Source organism: Pollachius pollachius (genome assembly GCF_949987615.1).
Source record: "Pollachius pollachius genome assembly, chromosome: 6".
NCBI classification, from domain to species: domain Eukaryota; kingdom Metazoa; phylum Chordata; class Actinopteri; order Gadiformes; family Gadidae; genus Pollachius; species Pollachius pollachius.
The window spans coordinates 13,672,703-13,696,051 of NC_136939.1; the positions used below are offsets into that span (position 1 = coordinate 13,672,703).

The 23,349-nt window shown below is 42.6% G+C and overlaps 1 protein-coding gene across 1 annotated transcript in view; it reads left to right on the forward strand.

Moving 5' to 3' along the window:
- ncam1a (neural cell adhesion molecule 1a) overlaps positions 1-23,349 on the forward strand; it is a 167,310-nt gene that overhangs the window by 111,519 nt on the left and 32,442 nt on the right. The window contains exons 2-9 of the mRNA XM_079738617.1: positions 7,643-7,717; positions 9,042-9,248; positions 9,527-9,670; positions 11,482-11,619; positions 12,042-12,159; positions 14,015-14,175; positions 14,624-14,766; positions 21,029-21,179. Of these exons, the coding sequence (XP_079594743.1) occupies positions 7,643-7,717; positions 9,042-9,248; positions 9,527-9,670; positions 11,482-11,619; positions 12,042-12,159; positions 14,015-14,175; positions 14,624-14,766; positions 21,029-21,179 (1,137 nt within the window). The remainder of the gene's footprint in view (positions 1-7,642; positions 7,718-9,041; positions 9,249-9,526; positions 9,671-11,481; positions 11,620-12,041; positions 12,160-14,014; positions 14,176-14,623; positions 14,767-21,028; positions 21,180-23,349) is intronic.

The following is a 23,349-nucleotide window of genomic DNA, read 5'->3' on the forward strand; positions in this document are numbered from 1 at the left end:
CAGGCAACTCAAGGATGGCAAACATCTATAATAATGTCCAGACCAAGTAAAAATAAACATTAAACACAGCAACCAGTATATGAAAGATTTAACGCTTGGTATATAATCCCAAACTGTTTGACCGGGCAATACAAACATAGACACGCACGCGCACACTCTTGAAGGTAGTTCTTAATAGGATTATACTTGAGACATTTGGTCTTGCTCCTTCGAGATGATATGTCAAAACACTGCCTAAGCACTCTTTCCTTGTTGTCGCCAATGCTTTGGTTTCTTTTTTCTATCTAGAAAGGCACTTATTTGAAGTTGTTTAATCCCAGAGCCACTTCCTGTGTTTAAATGTGGTTTCATAAGTGTGATGGATCAAAGCTGTTGTTATGGGCCCCCGGGTCTCTTGGCAGCGTTCTCGCTCCTCACACCCGGTGACTCCCATTGGCAAAAACAGTAGAGCTACTTCCCCATGTGGTCAGGGCTTAAAGGGTGAAAGAAGTGTGTTGTACATTGAAAAATCCAAAACAAACGTGCTTTTAAAACACTTGGCTAGGCCAAGTGTTCAAAACTAGCTAATTGTGAAAAGGTAGTGGGTCATTATGGATTTAAATTCATCTTAATGTAAACAGCAGCTTCAATAACAGAGCAAAGTCGTTAGCATGGGAGAACATGATGACAAACTAAACCGTGTTAGTCAAAAACATTTCAATGAATCCAATGAGGCTCTGGTGGTTAACAGCACGCTGACTGCTAGAGCACCAGTAAGCCTCAAGCTTCTTCTTCTTTTTCGTCAGAGCGGCCTTGCTCTGTATCATTACATTTGAAGCCTCTATTACGCATACTAATTATAATTGTCTTGCTGCTAAAAATATAGACGTGTATACAGACCATGGGAAGTAACAGAGGCACTAATCTTGAGGGAGTTTGTGAGGGCATCTAGAAACGGCTATTATCGCCTACCAGGGAGACAAAATTACAGCATTTGTCAATGAGAAGCACAGAGCCCATTCACATGCGTTTGTAACAACAGCCCTACAACATCATTTCATTAATAGGTCACGCTTCAGTACTTCTCATTGTCACGCCCAAGTTCTACTTTCTGAAGCACCTCCTTTTTAATTTTTCCTGATTAAAAAGCAGGCCTTTCAAAGAAAGGCAAAGCAAACTGCAGAAAGTTTGCAGATTGCTTTGAATACACCATTAGTGGCCAGTTCACTTGTTTATGGAGCTCGGGCCTCAAGTGCATCTCAGCCCTGCCACTTACTCTGCAAAAGACAAAAAAGGGGGTTATTTCCAGGAACGTGTTCTCGCCTTCGTTTGTGACGAAACGGTCCCTTCTGGAACATTTCTCAGTGGATTGGAGCTGCGCAATGCCACGGATGGCAGCAGGCCTAATCCTGACAGAGCTATGACGGCAAACCACTAAAAGACACGGGTTGGCCAATGCTCTTAGCCGCTAACATATCAATGTCGACTTGATTAAGGCTTGACATCCGCCCACTCACCACGTATAGAGTGTGTTCGTAGTGGCGAGTCAACGTGTTCTTTTTGGGACGCCAGCCCAGGGTTAATGATGAATGATGGAGGCACTTTGTTGTTGACCTTGTGGATGGGATGACAGTTTCTTGTGAATAGAAGATACTGGCCTAATCATATTTTCCAAAGAACTCTAACATACTTATTTCTGTACTTTTTTCTTTGGGAAATAGGTATGAAGTGGGCTGTAATGAACCCTCTCTAATAGATGAAAGCTTTATTGATCAGTTTTTTATGGCGTCGTATCGGATAAGCTTTCTTGCTTTAGTGACTATTATATAAAATGATCAATGCAAGGTAATGCACTGGCGAAAAAATGAAACATTAGGCCGCCTGCGGTTGAGATAATACATTAGATCGATGGAACTTGCCTTGAATGGGGGCATGAGGTCCTCACAATGAGTACCGCATATGAAAATAATAATATCAAATTCACTTTATCATCATGTTCGGTAATGTTGTGCTAAACATATTTTGACAGCTTGGAACAAGCGCCTGGCACAAGAAATTCATCCTCTCTGCTCTTTTGCGGTAATAATCACTCTCTTAGCATAGCAGCACGCAGACCTGTATAACCTTAAATACGAGCCACCGAACCACTACAACCGGCTCCCTGCTTCAGTGGATCGGGAGAACAGTTTGAGCTAGCATAAAGCATCGCTACAGAAGCTCCTTTAGACGCGCTGTCATTTGTCCTCCTTTCCTCCCCTTCATCCCACACCATATAATACGAGCTCCCCAGTGTGGTGCCAGAGCAGTGACTTTGCCCGCCGCTGTGGGAGCTCCTTGCAGTGTGCTCTGGGTGGGACATGACTCGCATGATAAGGGAACCACCCCCCCCCCCCCCCCCCACGACCCCGCTGCTGTTGAAATGAAACCAGACTCATGGGCCGAGGGCTGCCTCGCTGCAATGTGGCGCTAAGCAGCTAATGCTCAATATCTCCCCCCCCCCCCCCCCCCCCCCCCCCCCAAAAGAACGAAGCAAAAATAACACCCCCTCCCCAAACATAAAAAAGAACAAGCAGTGTCGAAGTTTGACAGGCTTGCTAAACACAACCAAAGAGTTCTGGCTTGTTTGCCCTAGGACACGCTGGAGACGCTGTAACCTATATATCGAGCAGCCGCTTACATAATTGAGGGGGGAAAAAATCAAAGAAACGTGCTGTTTCAAAGCCTAGCGGTTAGAGATACAAAAACATGGATATATGGAAAATGGTGGACTCTATAATCCCCGCCCCTCCCATCACTATTTAAAACCTTCACACACCACCGGAGGGGGAGGGGTTCGTTGACGGCACTTGAAGATGAGAAAGAAATGATCGGCACATTAAGAGATCGCCGGCTAATGTAAATTGCCACAGGTTGCTTTCCTAACCCCACAAACACACACAACCCCCCTCCGTAAGACAAGCAAAACTCGGAAACTCGCATTTTGATGATATGCCTGTACGTGGGTTGTAAATCAATCTGCATGGTGGATGTGGGCATAAGCTCCGGCCGACAAAGCTATCCAATAGGCTGCAGCAGGCCTCCTGTACAGACCTTGGTGGGGTTTTTCCACTGCATTTGCCATGTGTTCTATTTTAGCACAATGCACACCATCAGTTCAATAGGTGCTGGTTTGATGTTAATCTGTATAGTGTTGGTCAGCAAGTCAGAGGCTGGATGAATAAAATGTGCTTCTTTGACGCACTGACTATGACGGTTGAGAAGGGCTGGTGGGAACTGCGATGCAGTTGAACAGCTGATGGAAATAATGGCTCTGTGATGCCAGTTTAGCTAGCGTCTGACACAGGCAACTGTTTTCCTTGGATGCAGTGGTGTGTGTGTGGGTGTCCAGGGACGCTCTAATTGACTCTCCAGATGGTTATTTCTTGATGTGAGATATATATATATATATATATATATATATATATATATATATATATATATGTATCGACAGAAGGATATACAGGGAAGAAATTGGCCTCACTATGGATTTGGGTGAATGACTGAGACCTTTTTGGGTCTGATGCCTCCAACCTTGGCTCTAAACCATCAGGTTAATTTCTCAGAACTTCTGTGGATCGACCGTTTGGGTTTAATGTTCTTTATGAAGGCATAACTATCTGCAATGATTATTTTGCTACTATATATTGACCCGCAGTTCCAAATTCAGTCTTTTGGGCTCATTTTATTCACACATAGAATTTTTGGTTTCTAAGATGAATGCAGTTGGCTTGTTCCACAGTTTAGCCCAGTGACACCATTCGGTCTTAATCACAACGTCACTATTTATTGAAATCTTAAACCTGAGTTCGGTAACCTTTTCACTTTACTGCAGGTTTGATTAAAGTTAAGGCCCCCTCAATTTCTACCAGGGGTGATGTTTGAATAGCCATGAATGATGAAATGTGTGATGCCACTATCGGGTAGACTTTTAAATTGCTTCTCACAAGCTTTTCAACACCACTCCTGGTTGGAAAATAATACTTTTGAAACCACAACTGCAGTGGTTAATATTTCACCAGAGCTGGTGCTGTTGCTACAATCTACGTTAACTTAAGATGTTAAATGCGGGACAATAATGACTCTCATCAGCCGTGGTTAGGAGGATAAGGTGTTTAAAATCCCCCTGTGAGAGAGCTTCTTGTAGAACAAGCTCTGTATGTGTGAGAGAAAGAAGAACAGAGGGAGAGAGAGAGAGAGATTAGGGAGGGTGTTATGATGATTGAACACATAAAGGCCCAGATACCTTTATAATCTAAGCTTATTCGTTGGCCAAAGCAAGCTGTTCTTTTCTCATCCCTCTTGTTAATTTACAACCCCCCCCCAAAAAAAAATCTCCCTGAAAGCCTCTTGTTTGAGAAGCATTCCCCACCCCAATGTGGTCACCTTTTATTTGATGAAGTGCTTTTCCTGAAATGAAAAAAGGAAACCACGTGTATAGGTGGAATCATGGAGAAAATATTAAACAAGAATCTGATTTTACAATGTGCCAAAAACAGCCATTCCTTGTGGACTATAAAATTGTTCATTCCATTTCAACAAAACATTCACCAAAGAATTTCCGCTAATAATCAAATTCAAAAATATGAAATTCTGCATGAAATTCTGCCTCAAAAACTAATATTGATATTTGACATCAATACATCAAAAACAAACCACAACCTCCTGTTTACAGTAACTATTCAAAAGGGAAATGGTCAAAATGAACATCCTGCGTTATAGCCTCAACATATTTCCATTGCAGAGTTATTTACTGGGTAGAGGAAAAAAACGTTAGCGTTGATTCATATAGCGATCCAGGTTATTGATTTCCCAACACCTTTTCAAATCCCCATTTACTTCCCTCTTTGTACACCTTTTCGAAGCTCAGGCAGCAGACTTTTGGAAAATCTACCAATACCGAGGCCATCATAGATACAAATCGACAGACCCCGTTCGGTTATTACAGAGGAACAGAACAGAAACGTAGCTTGTTCTCACTCTGCCAAACCTCTTGACCCCTCTGCATTTCCTACCTTCTGGTTACATCTCAGTTCTTTTTTTTTTTTTCCGAGATATGTACACTCCAAGCAAACAGTCCGGAGAGGAGTTATCTTTCCCAAGCAGCCCGATCCCCTCCCTGTTGTTTCTCAGTCTTGCAGATACTATCAGCTAGCTTTTTCCCCCTCCTTTTTTCCCCTTCGTTGTTGTTTTAGTCTTTGGTGAAGGAACAGTTCGGTGGGGTGGTATCTGGGATCTGGGCTGAGGTGAAGTAATAGATATGTTGTTTTCCTTGTATCTACCTCCTCGCTAACAAAAGCAAACACGCTCGAGTCGGTTGGGCCTGTGTAAGGCCTGTGGGTTTCTCTGTGATGAGGAAGCCATTCATTCTCATGAAGGTGGCGTGGTCCCCTGTTCCCTGAGCAGGACCCTGTGGTAACACAAGATGGATGGAAGGAGAAGGTCGCCAACATTGTCAAAATATTGTATTGATAGCATATGGAAATCCATGGGCATGGTATACTGAACAATAATATAATAACAGGGATATTAACAGGAAGGATAATAACAAGAAGTATCACAGTAATAATAATTAGAATAATGCAATTATTATTATCACAATGATACCAATAACAACATTGTTTTTCTCAAAAATCATTCTTACATCCCATTAATATCTAAAGTCTGATGGCAAAATAGCTTAAATATCTTTCGCTACACTATCTGTTTTCGACTCATGGTGTTGATGCAGGCGGGGATCTGTAAGCATTTTGGCTGATACAAACTCTGCCAGCAGGAGTAAACTATAAAGATATGTCTGGCCATTGTAGAGATGCACTTATTAAAATGAGTTTAATGAGTGGAAGATTTTTTCCCTTCGGTAAGGCTCTTCCACTCATGAAGCTCATCACAGAGTCATCAGTAGAATATCTCCATAACTAAACAGGATCCAGGCGCGCTTCCGCCTTCCGCCGCTTGCAGTTGTTGGTTTCCGGGCCCAGGCTGTGTCGTCATTATGGTGTTTGTTTGAATCTGTGGTTTGATTGGCAACCCTCTGAAAGATGGTATACCCCCTGCCCCCTCTCCTCAGCTGGGGTGGGTGAAGGTGCTCAGGTGTCTCCATATGAGACCCACTTTCCAGAACCCCTGCAGTGTTCAGAGTAGCTCTGGTTTGAGAGAGATGTCAAAGGACAAGAGAGCCAGCCTTTTTTGTCGGTCTCTTCGTTCCTGTGATGTGGAAGTGCATGATGGGAAAGGTCTTTCTAGCAGGGTTGTGAACTTCTTAATGTATTTTCCTATATCTCTAGGCTTCAAAGAGATGATGGTGGATATATATTTTTGAATTTTTTCAGTAGCCATCCTCATTTGGCTCAATGTTGAAGTAAACTAAAGCCTCACACTCATTCCACATCTCATCTTGTTACCGGATGATAAGAAAAGAATATACGAAACACATTTTGGAGATGAAACGCGTCGGATTATGCTTGTGGGCAGAGGGATATGCAGAATGAAACAAGCTCAATAGACAGTACAGTATAGGGTTGGGAAAGAGCTCTCTATGGATGATTTAGAATCGTGAAATTCATGCAAGCATTGTGTAAAAAATATGAATTACAGCTGTATTCCAGAACCCTGAATACATTTTGCCTCCGCTATTTGAATGTCGAAATCAACAGCCAAAGTCACTCAAGGTATTCGGCCAAAATAAACCAGCCAAACTAAATGAGTCTGTAGGCACAACAGATTCTGATTGCTTTTGTCGAGAAACACGTGTCCTTTGTGGCGTCCGGCTCGCCGCACGGCTCCAAAACGCTAAAGGCAAACCAGAGATTTTCCTCCGTTTACATTCCCTCTCCCCATTACCATTCTCCGGGTGGCCTGTCTTTTTCCTTTAAAACTCGACTTCACTGGGTGGGTGGGTGCAAAGTTAACTAACACTCAAGGTGCTCACTGCTCACTGCACACACACAGACACAGACACAGACACACGCACGCACGCACGCATGCACACACACACACACACACACACACACACACACAAGCACTCTTCCCTCTATATTCCATTCCTTCGTGACAAAAACGGTCTGCCTCTGGTGTGATGAAATGCATTGGCTGAGCGTTTATTGGGGGGAGAGGGTTGGAGCAGCATTGTGCCGACTGTATTCACCTGGCATGATGCTGCAGTGGAGGGGGTGTGCACCTGTGCAGCAGACAGGAGTATAAAAGAGATCCCTCCAGGGCGGGCTTGGTGAGGTTACCTTCGTGCGCGCAGGAGTCGAAAAACAAATTGAGTTGAGGCTTTATTCAGCATAATGAAGAGCTATAGGAGATGTTATTTAAATATGCGAAAAGCACTGCCAAAAATGGTCTGCTGCCGCAAAGAGGGTTTGTGTATAGAACCGTATACCGACGCCTTAGACCGTATATGTCTATGCATGATATTTTTTCTTTTTGGTCCTCTTTACTCTTATTACTCTTTCTCTTTTACTTATCATTCCCATTGACCTTCACTGTAATGTGAGAGGGATGAGAACAATAGTACAATAGTTGCTAAATGCAAAAAATATGTGTTGCTTCCTTTGAACTGTATCCCTCTTCTCTAAAGTGATATGTGATAATATGTTTCTTTTTGTCGTCCTTTGTCTAGCCTCAATTCAGGTGCAGATCACCCCAACGCAAGGAGAGATCAGTGTGGGAGAATCCAAGTTCTTCCTCTGCGAAGGTACGGTACCTAGTTGCAAACATTACATTGTTGTTTCACACAGCACACACCCCAGACCCTAAAGGGGTCACACATAGATAGTCCACCTGACAAACATCCTGGCCAAGACAGTGCACAAACTAGGAGTCAGCCATTAGGATAGGGTCAAAACAAATTAAGCTTGGAGAGAAACTTAAGGCGTCAAAGAAAAAGAAGATTTGAAAAGAAGCTTGGGGTCTGATCTCATGACATCTAAAGTACAAATCGGAGGGCAGGATTTAGGTGAATTCTGGAGGGAATTGTTTTTTTTTCCCCATTCCTCTCTCCCTATGTCTGTTCTAGACAGAAGATTTTAACAGCGCTGACTGAAGTGGATAGATTATTTTCCCTTGTCCGGTATTGGAAAATAGAAGGGTTCTGGCCTGAAACAGAGACGGTCAAGTCAGTGGATGGAGTAGATTGGCATTTACTCAAAGTGCACTGGCCTGGATGGCTTCTGGCGCGAACTCTGAGCTGCTGTCACCGCTAATATAAGCTCTTTGAGTCTGGCTGCTTTCTACCTCTTTTCACCTTTTTTTTTTTGAAAAAGACAGATCCAAAGCGCTTTTCCCTCAAAGTCAGATTTAAAAGGCTCCGAGAGTCAATGTATGCAACCGCACGTAAAACGTAATGGTGCCCTCGACTAAAAGCATGGTGGATCATTTCAAATTGGGATTTGGGAGATTCAACGTCTTAGCCGACTGGTGTTGTTTATCGATGCAAGGGGGATTGTCAGGGACTCGACAAGTTAAATGAGATGTCCGTTCCCCCGCACTTAAAATGCAAACATGCATCAACACACACACACACACACACACACACACACACACACACACACACACACACACACACACACACACACACACACTCTTTTGGTCGGCCCTTTTTTTGTGTTTCAGTGATGCAACAGTGGTTTCATCTGTCTCCTTTTTCGATGTGAAAGCTGTTTTGACACCTGAGATATCAGAAAGTTTCAAACTGTTTTCTCCTTCCTCTTCTTTCCGTTTCCACATAAAACCTGCAAATTCATACTGGGCTCTGAATAATCTAATCTCGATCTCCCTGTGTTCTCCATCTGCTGACGTCTCCAGCGTCGCCCTTTACTTTATATTTAATTAATACGTTATAGCACAGAGACAATTATACGCCACAATCATCCCAGGGCTGAGTCAGGGAGAAGGTGTTTGACTGCCCGCTGAAATGTCCTGGAGCCTTCAGCAAGATAGCTCACCTCCACGCGTTATTTCATCTTATCTTTCCTTTGTTCTTTTAACACTTTCAACCAAATCAATGGGGTTTATTTCAGTTGTGGGAGATGCCACGGACATCGACTGGTATGCCCCCAGCGGCGAGAAGATCGTCTCCAGCCAGGACGTCTTTGTGAGCCGCACGGATGAGTCCACATCCACCCTCACCATCTACCACGCCACCGTGGACAGCTCCGGGAACTACAAGTGTGTGGCCAAAAGCGCCGACAAGGAGGCCCAGGCGACCGTGCAAGTGAAGATCTTCCGTGAGTCCCCCTCCCCCCTCCATTTAGATCCCTATCCAAAATGTCTCCCCCCCTCCCCCATGGGAATAGGTGTCTGGCAGTAAACAACAGTCAGTGTTCTCCTGTATATATCAAAGATAATTTGTTCGACATGTTATTGTACGCAATGAAACATGATTTGAATATGAATTATCTCCCAGTCACTTTAAGCACGCTGCGTGACATTAGAGGACTACCTCTATGAGGAAGCCATGTATCTCAATGCTGACTTTTATACTGACAATTCTGACTCCGTACAGAAAAGATCAGCTTCAAGAATGCTCCAAGCCTGCAAGAGTTCAACGAGGGAGATAACGCTGACATCGTCTGCGATGTGGTCAGCTCCCCTCCAGCCACCATCTTCTGGAGACACAAGGGAGCCAAGATCCACGTGGCCAAAGATGGTGAGAGAAATGTAGTCACAAATAACGAAGAGTATGAACCATCATGTTCATTCATTAGTTGTACATATGTATACTTATAAGAGGGTTTCAATCACATCATCTGACGTTCCATGTAATAAACACAAGCCGCCATCTTCTTGGAACTTACCAAACAACCAGTTGTTATGATTCAGCATGGTAAAAAGGCACACAGTTTAAAAATAAACTTAAAATACCCATATGGACTCTAGACATATTAAAAATAACACCATAAACCAAACTCATGATCATGCCTGCAATGTTGTGACAACCTGCTTCCCCTCAACCCACAATTGAAGTGTCTGTTGGCTCTGTTTTTCTTTTCTGGTTAAATGGTCATTTAACTCCTTTTATATATTACATATGGGCACCAATGCTGGCCCTAAGAGTGGCAAAGTGGTTTATTGCTAGCATCTTGTCAGACTGGGAAGGCGCTTCTCAGGCAAGGCATCAATGCAACTTGACAATCTGCCTTCCTCCATTTCCTTTATGAATAAAAGGCGCGGTTTATGTTCTGTTAAATTGATTTAAAACTCAAATATGTGGTGATAGTGTAGTACCGTAGTTACATTTAACAGTAGTCAAAATCCAAAACCCAATGGGCCAAAATGGACGCATGACCTTTTTGTTATTTGTTTTGGGCCACATAGAAGATTGTTGCTTCGGCAATCAAGCAGATAATAATAATAGTAAATTTAATTTGAAGGCGCCTTTCTTGGCACTCAAGGACACCGTACAAAGCTACACAAAAGTGATTAAAAAGAAAGAGCAATATGTGTTCCATGCAGTTAGCTGTATTATTCCAAGTTGAACGGGGAAGTCAATTTCAAGTCAGGGATGGTCACTGAAGTTTGTTGTTACTGAGCTCCATTCTCAGAGACAGAATGTGAAGATATCTCTGGATGTATCTAAATACAAAACAATACAACCTTAATTTATACCTCCAGGCAGACACTTTAAAAACAACCCCCTTGTGTACACCGCATGCTCCGGTATTTTCGGCCACAAAAATATGCTGAGGATGTCAGAATATGTATGTGTGTGTGTGTGTGCGTGGGGGGGGGTAAACACACCAAAACAAAAAACTGCATGCAAAATAATTTAAATAAATGAAGCAAACTGTCTCAGTGAACAATGCCACATTCATGACATCTCATAAGGTCATTGTGCTGCGGGGGGGCAAAAATAGATTACTCAAGAAGGCAGAGTTCTGCCGCGTCGCTTACAATTAGTGGTCTCTCCTGTGAGAACGTGCATTCCTTGACCGGCGCACCATGTGCAGGCCAGAAGAGCACTGTAGCGCTGTGGTGGAGACAGCCCCCAGCATGGCCGCCCAGGGACACCAAGGGCTTTTAAATAGATTTAAATTGTTTTTACGGTCAAGGAGGGGAGAAACAACATCCTTGCTCTCCCCGTCTTGCACAGTCCATCGCCGACGTTGCAAAATGTCCTTTTTGTTGTGAAAGGTCCCATGGGAATTGTTTGGAAACAAAACGATTCAGTGGAAGATTTTTTGTTTTTCTTGCCGTTTATTTAAAGATGCCTTTAAATGCAGAACATGTTATGTATGGAGAGTGTAACCCACGTATGGTTGCTCCTGAAGATTGCTTTTATTCAAATATTCTCGCATAGGAGCACTGTTTTAAACGTCTTGAAAACGTCCAGAGGAGACATTGCCGTAGCATGACCCGAGGATTAGGTTTTCCTCTTTAGTCTCCACGTTTAGCCTGATTTGAGTCACCTCCGTAGTCAGCGACTGTAATGGCGGTGATGCCGGTCCTCATGTATTTCAGTGCGCTTCAAGATCATGGAGAACGCCCACCTGCAGATCCGAGGCATCAAGAAGACCGACGAAGGCATGTACACATGTGAGGCGCGTGTGATGGCCAGGGGAGAGATCGACTTTAGGGCCATCAAGGTGGTTATTAATGGTGAGCGCAGCACACACACACATGCACGCACACAGGCATGCACTCATACACACACACCCCCTCATTCTCTGCTGCTCCCTGTGCCCTCTCAGATCAGAATATGATCAGCATATCTGAATAAAAGGAGAATATATATATATATATATATATATATATATATATATATATATATATATATATATATATATATATATTACTCGTTCCCAGACTCCACTGAATAATAACTAACCTGTGAAATGAAATCAGAATGCATATACATTTTATATGCATGTAAAATGTATATGCATATATTTTTTATCTTAAAGATTAACTGCCAAAATAAATAGCAGGCTTATTTCACCATTTTACCTTGAGTAAAAAAAAGTTTTAAAGTTATCTTTCCCATAATAAATGTCTGAAACAACAATCTCCTTTCCTCCCAGTGCTTCCTACCATCCGTATCCGCCAGGCGGAGGTCAACGCCACGGCCGACATCGGGACCTCCGCCATGTTGGCGTGCGACGCAGATGGTTTCCCCGAACCCACCGTCACCTGGGCTCGGTAAATCAACAACTCTCTCCGTGACATATGTTTCCAACCGCTTGCATAACCCCTACGATTTATTCAAGACAGATTGCATTGGTTCTATTTTTTCCTAGTGGCCATCGTGATTCTAAGCTAGCTGGTTGGGCTATCGTTTTGAACTAAGATGGATGCTAAGTAAATTTAAAGTTTTGGCTTTCTGTACATTTATATTTGTTGTAGTTGCTCCCAATATTGAATGTCCTCAGTCTCAGCTGTGAGTGACTGTAGAAAAAAGTGTCTGCTGAGTGAATATATGCAATACTGAGCTGTGAGATATAATGATGATAGTAACTCACTCATAGAGTGTTGTGATGGATGGACAGATGGGTAATTGGAACGCTATGTTTACCTCAGAAAATTAGATATTTTCGTCATAGTTAGCTGAAGTTCAACTGATTAGCTGAAGTTGTTTCTTGGAAGCAGAATTTCAGAAACATTACGTTGCGTTGACTAATTTGTGTATAGCAAAAGGGAATGTTACGAATGACTTATTTGGAAAATTCCTTTCTATGGCTACATTTTAGGCTGTGTGTGATAGAAAGCTACAATATATCGAGTAGCAGCAGTCTGCAATAGAAAAACTGTCATTACCAAGACGATTTTGTTACCCATAGTTCATTGTTTCAGCTTATTATTTGAAAATATTTGTTGAGCTTGGGGGCTGGAAAATAATTCATCATGCTGTGTTAATTATAGCCATGCCCTGGTTATAATGGCCAATGAAATTATACAAAATGAGTATGTTGTGATAGTGTGCTAAATTGTTTTGTCGTAATCATTCATATTCTTAATAAGCTATATCACACTATGATGTTTAATCCAATTTGCCCTGAAGTCAACAACATAGCATCAGTAGTTGTTTTAAAACAACTATTGCAGTCAACATTAAATGAAAGTAAGATACAATTTGTTTGTTTTTATCAACCAGCATCCAAATCCAAATCTTTATTTCCGCTACCTAGATGGCTGGTTAGTGCCAGGGCTCTGCTGGTCTACCCAAACCCCCAAATTCTGCTGACTAGCACCAATGTGTGAATGTCACAGCTGTCAGCACAGAGTCAGTGTGGCGATGCTAGATAGAGCACTGGAGGCTTAAGGTCTAGCATTCATTTTAATGTGCGACGGTTGTCTCATCTGCCCTGTCACTTATGTTGTGTCGCAACGTACACTGTAGCAGTTCTGCCCCCTCCCGTCCACAAACGACTCAGAGAGTAGGAGGAAGTGGGCCCCGGCCTGATTGCTGGTTGTTACGGGCAGACAAAGGGCGGTGCTTCTCAGGGCTTAAGGAGTCTTTGAGGACAATTGAAGAGCGCTATTCATCACACGAGCATTGGCAGCGGTTGAACATGGGTTAAGAAATGTTACGGCTAGGGCTAGCTTTCTATAGAAAAAAGCCAGAGAAGCCGAGATGGAGAATAGATAGCCCATAACATTTGCACATTACTACGTTATGTAAACCTTGAAGGCATCTTTTGAATATCTATATGCCTTTTTTTTAAATCATGTATTAGTCTGTGGCTGCCTTACTTTAGATAAAACAGATGGTTGTGGCGATTTGAGAAACCTATTTGCAGCCCCCCACCAAAACCCCCCCACCCTCCACCCCTCCTACTACAGTCTGTATGCATATATATATACTTATGTAAAACCTTGGCTGATATTGACATCATTGTGTTTTTCTCGACACACACACACACACACACACACACACACACACACACACACACACACACACACACACACACACACACACACACACACACACACACACACACACACACACACACACACACACCCCTTCGCCATTGTCTCTCTCTCTCCCTATCTCCAGTAACAATGTTGTCCTTGAAACGGACGAGAAGTACAGCCTGAACGAGGATGGCTCTGAATTGCTAATAAAAGATGTCACCAAAGTGGATCAAGGAGATTACACTTGCATGGCCAAGAACAAGGCTGGGGAGAAGGAGGAGGAAGTCAGCCTGAACGTGTTCGGTAAGAGAATTTCTCTGTGTACGTCTAACTCCCGCTTTTTCAAAAGGTTGAGCCAAAGGTCACGCCGTCGTTCGTTCACACTTTCCGAACGAAGCGTAAACCATTGGGCAGTATTACAGCCACTTTGTCAAGTAATTCCAGATAGCTGTTTTTTTTTTTTTACTAAACCCTTTTTTCTCCATTTAGTGGTAAAGCTCCTTGAGGGGAATTGGGGCATTAGCACATATTGCACAAAACTGAACAAACCAACACAAAAAGATATACACTATATAATCCCATGCAATGATTAACATTGATGGACAGAGTACAGTACTCAATAATCAAAGGACGAGTCATGGTGCCTTAAATACATGCCTAAAATACAAACCGTCTTTCTAAAGGAGATAGGAAGTTCAGTGAATTATTCAGTGCTCTCTGTATGTAATGGGTTTATTTGTCTCCTTGTCAGTGATCCCCAGGATCACCTACCTGAACAACCAGACGGCGTCTGAGCTGCAGGAGCAGGTGACACTGACCTGCGAAGCGGCCGGCGAGCCTACACCCGCCATCACCTGGAGCTTTGGCCCGCGGGTCTTCACCGAGCTAGAGCAGGTACTCACCCTTTTTCATCATTCAGCTGCGTGGTGGGTTGCAAGGTGGCTCCAAACTGCGTTTTTGTCAAGCGCAGAGGAGAACATAAAAGCGGCTGTAGTTTTGTGAGTTGTAAAAAAGAGAGAGCGAATAAATCAGAGCAAAATGCACCTGCCCTCTCTCTTCCATCCTTCTCTTCTCCGTCCCTCTCTGCTACCTCCCTCCCTCCATACCTCCGGCCCTATGTTTCTCCGCCGTTGAGATGATAAGGCCATGTGAGTGAATGTGATTGACAGGCAAGATGGATCTCCCGAACCAATCAGGGAAGAGATGCAATGATTGGTCAGAAATTATCAGGGAGCATGCTTAAATCTAAGTTGTAACACAAAGATGCAGGCACTCCGTCACCCAGAATAGATGTTCTCACAGAGCATTTCCCGCACTTATATATCATAAGTTATACTGTGTTTGGTTTTAAGTCTTAAAATGATGATCTTATCTTGTGTGATGATAAACACAAGATAAGATCAGGAGGTTTTTCATTTCTTTTTTAAACCATAGTTATACCTCTCCATAACTTACTTGCTTGCAAGGTTTAAATAACACAAATAAATATTGTGGTTTATTCAGATGAGAACCCGTTGGAAGACTCTCTTCAGGGGGGCAATTCTCTGCGATGAATACAATAAATGGTATTAATCCTTCCAAATCACTATTTTGTTTCCAACTGCCTTGCTTGTGGAAATTGAGTAATCAAGTCGGACAAACAAGGCTCTTAACGCTCTCTTTAATGAAGCTATCCATTAAGTTATTCAGTATTTGCGAAACGGATCGGTTCCGCGGCAACGGGCCAGGATTGTCACAGAGACGCCCGTGATTTATGGTTAGCAACACCTGCCTTGTGACATCCCCGCGGGGGGATACGGAGGCTGAGGCACTGTTACGGAACAGCTACATCTGTGCCCTACTCCTGGGGGGGGGGGGGCTATATTAGGATCTCAGCTGGCCGGTACTCTACTGTACTGTACTGTATGAGCTGTTCTTCCAGGCCAGACCCCAGAGCAGGGGAGGATGCACAGGGAATACCAAAATCCTCCGTCAGAGTGTTCACTTTGACACCAGGTGGGTCGTGACCCGGCGTCCGTCGTGGCTTGACAAAATCAGTGGCGATGTTTAAACATTCAAACGGCGGCCATTTGAAGTCAATTCGTTGTACCCCAGTTAAGTATTTATGAGCACAGCCCCCACAGATAATCCAGTAGACACACCATCATATATAATGTATCTATCGAGCACTCCCCAGTATCCCTGTACACATACACTTCAAATACTGGGAATACTATGCCTCAACCAATAACGTTCCTGTTCCCTGCATTCTGTTCACACAGACGTGTGTGTTTGTAGCTATTTGTACCAGTGGGAAGGGATGTTATCAGCTATGTATCCCCTGATCAAAAGACAACACGTGCGACCTCCACGCTTTCACTCCTCTCGTCTTTTCCAATTATGGGTGCCATTTATCATAAACAGTCATCAGAATCCCATCACGCTGTGCATCTCCCGAGCCTTGTGTGTGTGCGTGTGTGTATGTATGTGTGCGCCTGTGTGTGTGTCTGTGTGCCCCTGTGGGTGTGTGTGTGTGTGTGTGTATGTGTGTGCGTGTATGTGAAGTTGGAAATAAAGAGACGGGTTCAAAAGAGTTAGTTCACAGTCCATTCGCGTCCCTCTCTCTTCTCTGTCACTGTCACTTTGGTTTAGCGGGACGCTGTAATCTGAAAAATCTCTTTTGATCATTGGATAATGGCTGCCCCTAATTTTTATTAGCACCGAGTTGCCCCATCGCATATTATCATTGCTTCTGCTGCCTTCTTTCTTCTTTTGAAAAATGACTGACTCACACGTTGTCGTCTGTCGTGGGTCCATTTGATTTATCAAAGATGACCATGTCTCATCAACCACAAAAACGGAAAGAGGGCCATTCAAACGCATTCATCATCCAGGCACGGTGTCGAAAATTATAAACATATGGGTCCTTTTGAATGTAGCGTCTCCATTTTTATGCTCTGTCTGACATTAGTTTATTCATTTGTATTTATTTATTTTTTTGAAGTTATTATCAGAAGAGGGCGGCATGCAACAAGGTGCTAAAACAAAGTAATTATAACATGGAACATCCTAATGAGAAAACAGGGAATAAAAGATTATTTTAATCACCATAATTGCATAAGTGCATTTTTCTCTCCATTCTCAATGGCGGTGGCTGGAAGCATGTGCTCACTGTTACTATAATAGTTTGAACATTTAATTGTTAAGAAGCTTACATGATTAATTTAGCAAAGAACAGCCAAATACAATGTTAAACCCATCTTGTTGAAATGACCCCAGTGTTAGATTTCTTATGATGTTGTTGTAAATATAAATATATTATTGTGACTTAATTGAAATCCATTTCATATTGTTTTCGCTCTCATGCATTTGGCCCTGCCTAAATTGGCCTAATTGAGTAGAAATCCACACAATGTAATAGGTATACCTGATAAAGCCTCATCTTCTGTTTCGATGTGGGCCTTTTCATTTATCTTAGGGGGAAATAACCATACTTCAGAATAATGAATTATCTGCCTATTGCACGAGTTCTGTGTTTTTGCCCTGCCTGTTTTGTCATTTTTTTTCATGTTCCTCCTGCTGCTGCATGTTATTATTTATTTTCTGTTTATCATTTCCAGGCTTCTTGGACTCGACCAGACACTTACGAGGTATGGCTACTAGATAGCGTAGCCTAATACTAGCTTGAAAACCCCATTAAAAACCAACACCTAGAGTTTGTTGTAGAGCAGACCCATTCTAACTCCTGTCTTGGGTAAACCACGTAACAAACTTACCCTCATGTATGTCAATGTGTAAAAAATCATTTTTTGTAAACTTTGTTAACGCCCAACAAAATCGGAACAGCAGGCACTTCTATTTGGCTGTGGTCATAGTTGGCGGGATCCTTTGTGCTATTCCCCCTCCTGCCCGGGTCAGGTTATTTCATAGACTGGTCCCCTGGTCTTCATGTCAGCCTGAACAAAGCACCTTTTTCCACGAGAGGTGACTTTGGGTGCTGCGAGTGATTGTGCGCAGCAGCGGACAGCGCTAAGTAACCACCGCACCTAAATGTAATAGGCCGAACGTTTCAAAAGTACTTTTCCACGAGCGAAGGGAACCTGAACACCTAGCAATGTGTCCGTCAAAAATGACGTCCCACCTGCGGCTTTTGCCGTTGAAAGAAATGAACATCAAAAATACAGAACATCTAATGCAGCTTGGATTCAGAGAACTGCTCATGAAAATCCTCATTCAAGCTGCTGCATGTTCGATCATATATTCATAGCAGCAATTTGTGGGTTTATTTCCATTAGATGAGCACTGTTTGCATCACACCAGCCTTCGGCCCTTATCACCATGGAGGGGCGGACAGACCACTGTAATTCAACTTCTCACTGGAACTCGGTGCTTTACCATCAATTTCTTCCTTAAAATCCAATATATGGTTTGGAGATACTCATTATAATGAACCGTTTTCATTAAACGGCTGAACTAACTTCACTATCAATATCAGTAATTAAAACATTTCTAGTGTGTTCCCTCTTTGATTGTCTTAGATTCTCCCTGCTTATTAGCATGTATTGTAGCTACTTACCAGTTGTTAGCAGTATTATACTAGCTGAGCTAGCGTAACTCCAAATAAATCCAACTGCCACGTTATATTTTATCTATACACATTAAGGGATTTCTATTAGAGTAGAGTGCTTAAAGAGTCATATTTTCTATTTTTTCTTGTCGGTATGGTAAGGAACAGTATGCTGATTTTATTTTATATGTTTGTTTTTTAAAGTGCATTTATTTATTTCTCTGTGTGCATTTATGTGTTCACATTCTCGTTTTTTTTCCCCATCAACTCTCTTCTGTCTACTCCTCAATGCATGTCTCTCTTTCAAACATTGTTAATGCAAGTCACACTATGCATCCCAACATAAAAAAGGAATAAGCAATATAAGCATAAGGGAATATATTACCGTATGCTAATAAGAAGAATGTTATTTATTTTCCTAACGTCATCTCATTAAAGCAAAAGCTTTAAATTAAAAAAACAAGTTCAGACGAAGGTAACATTAAAACGCAATTTTAAAACTGCAGCTCGGGGAATACAGGTTTGACCGGATGACAACATGCGGTTCCGTTGAGAGTGAGAATGGAAAGGAAAACAACAACAACAACAATAACAACAAAGGCTTCCACCCTTAGGGCTGGGCAGGTGGGGGCTTGAGGGACTGGGAGTGATGGCTTGTGTTTTTGGTCTGTGATTGCAGCTTTGAAGGGAAAGGTTAATTCCCTTGGCAAGTTAATGAAAGGCAATGTCCGAAGGGCAAGAGATTTTTCACAACCAGTTTACTATTAGAACAGTGAATGTATAGGACGATAATCATAATTACAAGAGGGCGCAGACCTGTACGTCGGTACATAGACACAATAAATCCCTGCCATACAATGTGTTTATGAGGCATGCGCCCTGGGGTGAACTGAGGGACAGAGTGTAATGATAACAGAGCATCCATGTGGTGTGTCATCGATGAAACACACACACAAACACACACAAACACACGCATACACCAACACACAGAGGTCCATCCCGGGTGCTCTCGAAGTGCCATCACAATGGAGAAAAATGACTTTGTTATTGTGGCTATTTGCCAAAATGAAATATATAAAATGGCCATTTAATAGCTTCTACTGCCGCTTAACTGATTTAACAACATTTGCAAGCCAACTCAGGGATTATGTTTTTCGTGCTGGCTCATCAGCCGCTCTGTTAAAGCATTTTTCTAAATCATTTGCAAATTCCACCATTCAACATTCCTACAGGTAGGAAATGGTTGTAAACAAATAATTATAGCTTTGTGTGTACACGTGTAGTCATTATGGAATTGCCCTGGTTTAGCCTTGGACCACTCCCCACCCCTAAAGCGTGCGCACACACACACACACACACACACACACACACACACACACACACACACACACACACACACACACACACACACACACACACACACACACACACACACACACACACACACACACACACACACACACAAACATAAAAGCATGCACATAAGCAGACATAAACACCAACACACACACACACACACACACACACACACACACACACACACACACACACACACACACACACACACACACACACACACACACACACACACACACACACACACACACACACAATACAAACACACATACAAATGCATGCACACATGCAGACATAAACACACACACACACACACACACACACACACACACACATACAAACAAACACATATAAAAGCATGCACATAAGCAGACATAAACACCAACACACACACAGACACACACACACACACACATACAAACAAACACATATAAAAGCATGCACATAAGCAGACATAAACACCAACACACACACACACACACAGACAAACACACATACATACACACACACACAATACCATGATGACAAACACACACACGCACGCACACACAGCTTGTGGCTGTGTCATTGCAGTCGCAGAAGATTAATGTCGCCCTTTTAAAAATGTTCCCGGACACTCCTCCTCATACCCCTCGCTCACCATAGCAACAGCTGTATTCCAGTCACATCTGCATCCCCTTGACTGTACCGCTGATCTGTGTAAGAGTAGCTCGTAGGTAGATATCTTTCTCTTTGCGACCTTCGTGTCAAACTGCAATTTCCCCAAAATGAAGGATTGGGGGTATTTTTAGTAGCTCTGATTTGAGTCAAACCGATGCATTTATTTGCACTATTATCTGTTTCTTTTCCACTGTGTCCTTCCTCAATGTCCTTTATGAAGGACTTGGTAACAACCAAATCGGTTTCCCTTTATTTTATTTATTTGTTTCTGCCAATGGCCCAATCTGTACATTTTTTTCATTAAACAATTTCTATGTCCAAAAAGTTTTTATGTTGGCTAAAAGTGCTGCTCGACCATAGCATTGTGGTGATTTAAATTCACTAATTTGTCACACTTTAAGGATTACATTAAGGATTGTTTGTATAACTCGTATGTTCCATTAAGAATGAAGAAAACAATAACCAGTCTTTATTTTCTTCTTCCACCTATAATATTGAGGTTTGCAGGGAAACTTTGTCATGCGCAATGTAGCTCTCTCTTTCCCCTCTTTTGTAAAATTTTGAGGTTCTTCAATTCAGCCTTTCTCTTTGCAGAGCTTGGATGGAAACGTTGTCGTACGGAGCGACGCTCGGGTCTCCTCTCTGACCATAAAGTATGTGCAGTTCAACGATGCCGGCCAGTACCTCTGTACTGCCCGGAACCCCATAGGCCAGGACAGCAAGAACATGTACCTGGAAGTCCGCTGTAAGTCCACCTACACACTACACCTATTAATATTCACTGTAAAATAGCTCACATAACTCTTACCGCACACTGTAACAGTGATTTGGGCATCAAGGCCATATTTTCTTTGCCCAGTAATATTGTATAAAGTGAATACAAGTCGTTATGTTTTATTTAACCTTTGCTAGTAAAAATAGACCTGTTTGCTGCTGTTTCTTTATCTTTTTGATGAACCTCTTTAGAAATGTGTCCTTGCGTCGTCTTCCTCTTTGAGCGTGTTCCATTGGACGGTCCTTTGTGCGTTTTCTATCTGCACGGCACCTGAAACACTCTTTCCATTCATCAACAACGGCGTGCTAAATCCCACAACATGAAGGCGTTAAGCCAGACACGTCTCCAGAAGGTGTTTGTTCTTTGTCACTCCTGATACGAACTGATACGGTAGTATATTCAGCTGGGCGCATCATGTTTCTAGCCAATGCCAATGACGTTAGCCAAGGCTGTTCAACGATTCCCAACAAACCACTAATTACCGAGACTTCATCCATTGTGTGCATTAATAATACATTGTATTTATCTTTTTAGTAATCTCTCATACGTTTGAGTGGGAGACCAACGGCACTTGATCTTATTTTGCAATATCACAATCTGTGTTGGTGAGATGCCAGGTCTCACAGAAGCTAATGAACAGCTAATTGGATTACATTCACTGCCCACCCCGCCCCCCAAAACGCACACACATACACACAAAACCCACCAGCAATTTGTGCCTAAAGCAGATAGGAATCTGAATGGGCCGCTAATAGAACTGTCGGCGTAACAGTTGGCAGGAGTTATCAAGCAGTAATCAGGTAGCTGAGTTGGTGTTGCTTAGCAATCATCGATGGCAGTTTGGGGAAAAGAAGGTGCTTTGTCTTAGCAAGCCCACCAATCCCCTTCCTTCATGGCCATTGCGTCTAGGGAAACCATTTTCCAATCAAATGCCCAGCATGCTCATTAGATGTGGTGCGGGTGTGTGTGAATGTATGTATGTGTGTGAATGTATGTTTGTTTGTGCGTGTGTGTTTGTGTGGGTGTGTGTGTGTTTGTGCGTGTGTATGGGAGGGTGCGTGGGTGTGCATGAGTGATCGCTATATGATTGAGTTGGTTCTGTTGATGAGGATGACAACTAGTAGCATTAAAATCATGTCATGGTCCTCTAAGCAGCCACGCCTGTACAATTATTATTAAATATAAACATTAAGTTGTATATTTATAATTATTTTTGGGGGGCTGGGAAACTCATCAGAACTTTGCGGTAACGTCTTCAACGGGAATCAAACTTTCCAGTCAGCGGTCGCTCCCTGGCTCTGTGTCGTCGATAAGGTCCAGGGCGACTTCGATCGGGGAGGTTTTTAGTGGTGGGCTGGCGGACGGAGAGGCTGACTCAGCCATGTCCGTCATGTGTCCTGGGAGACGTAAGAAGACGCTACAGGGGAGGCAGGGTCAAAGGTGAAAGGGCCATGTGTCACTCCATATTGTGTGTGTGTGTGCGTGCGCCAGTTACGTCATCGAGAAGCTTATGCCATGTGGGTTTGTGTGTGTGTGTGTGTGTGTGTGTGTGTGTGTGTGTGTGTGTGTGTGTGTGTGTGTGTGTGTGTGTGTGTGTGTGTGTGTGTGTGTGTGTGTGTGTGTGTGTGTGTGCATGGGCAGTGCATGAGTGAGCAAGCTGATAATGTGAGCAGGAAAAAAGAGGATAGCGAGGCAAAATGAAAATGGAAGTTTCATTAAAACTTGTTATGCCAGGCTACGAAGATGATGATGATCATCATCTGAATTATTCAATTGTATATGTTGTTCTTCATTAAATATTCATGTCAATTGGTCAAAGAGCCTATCTGTAGCCCAAATGTATGATGAATTTATTTTTAAATGGAGAAATTATGGTCTGAAATTGCAACACAAATATTTCCCTGGGTAAAATAACCCCGCATGAAATCATTCATATGATCCCAATATAATCTTCCAAGATCGGAATTGAAAAATAAATGTTACATGTAAACGTCTATCTCTATCTCGCTGCAGGTATAAATTGGACCATTAGAAAACACTCCAGTGACAATACAATTCATTTTCATTTTTGTATCTGCAGATTTAAAAACAATGCCAGTCTGAATTTCCTAAATGATGCCAATAATAATTTTCTCTGCCC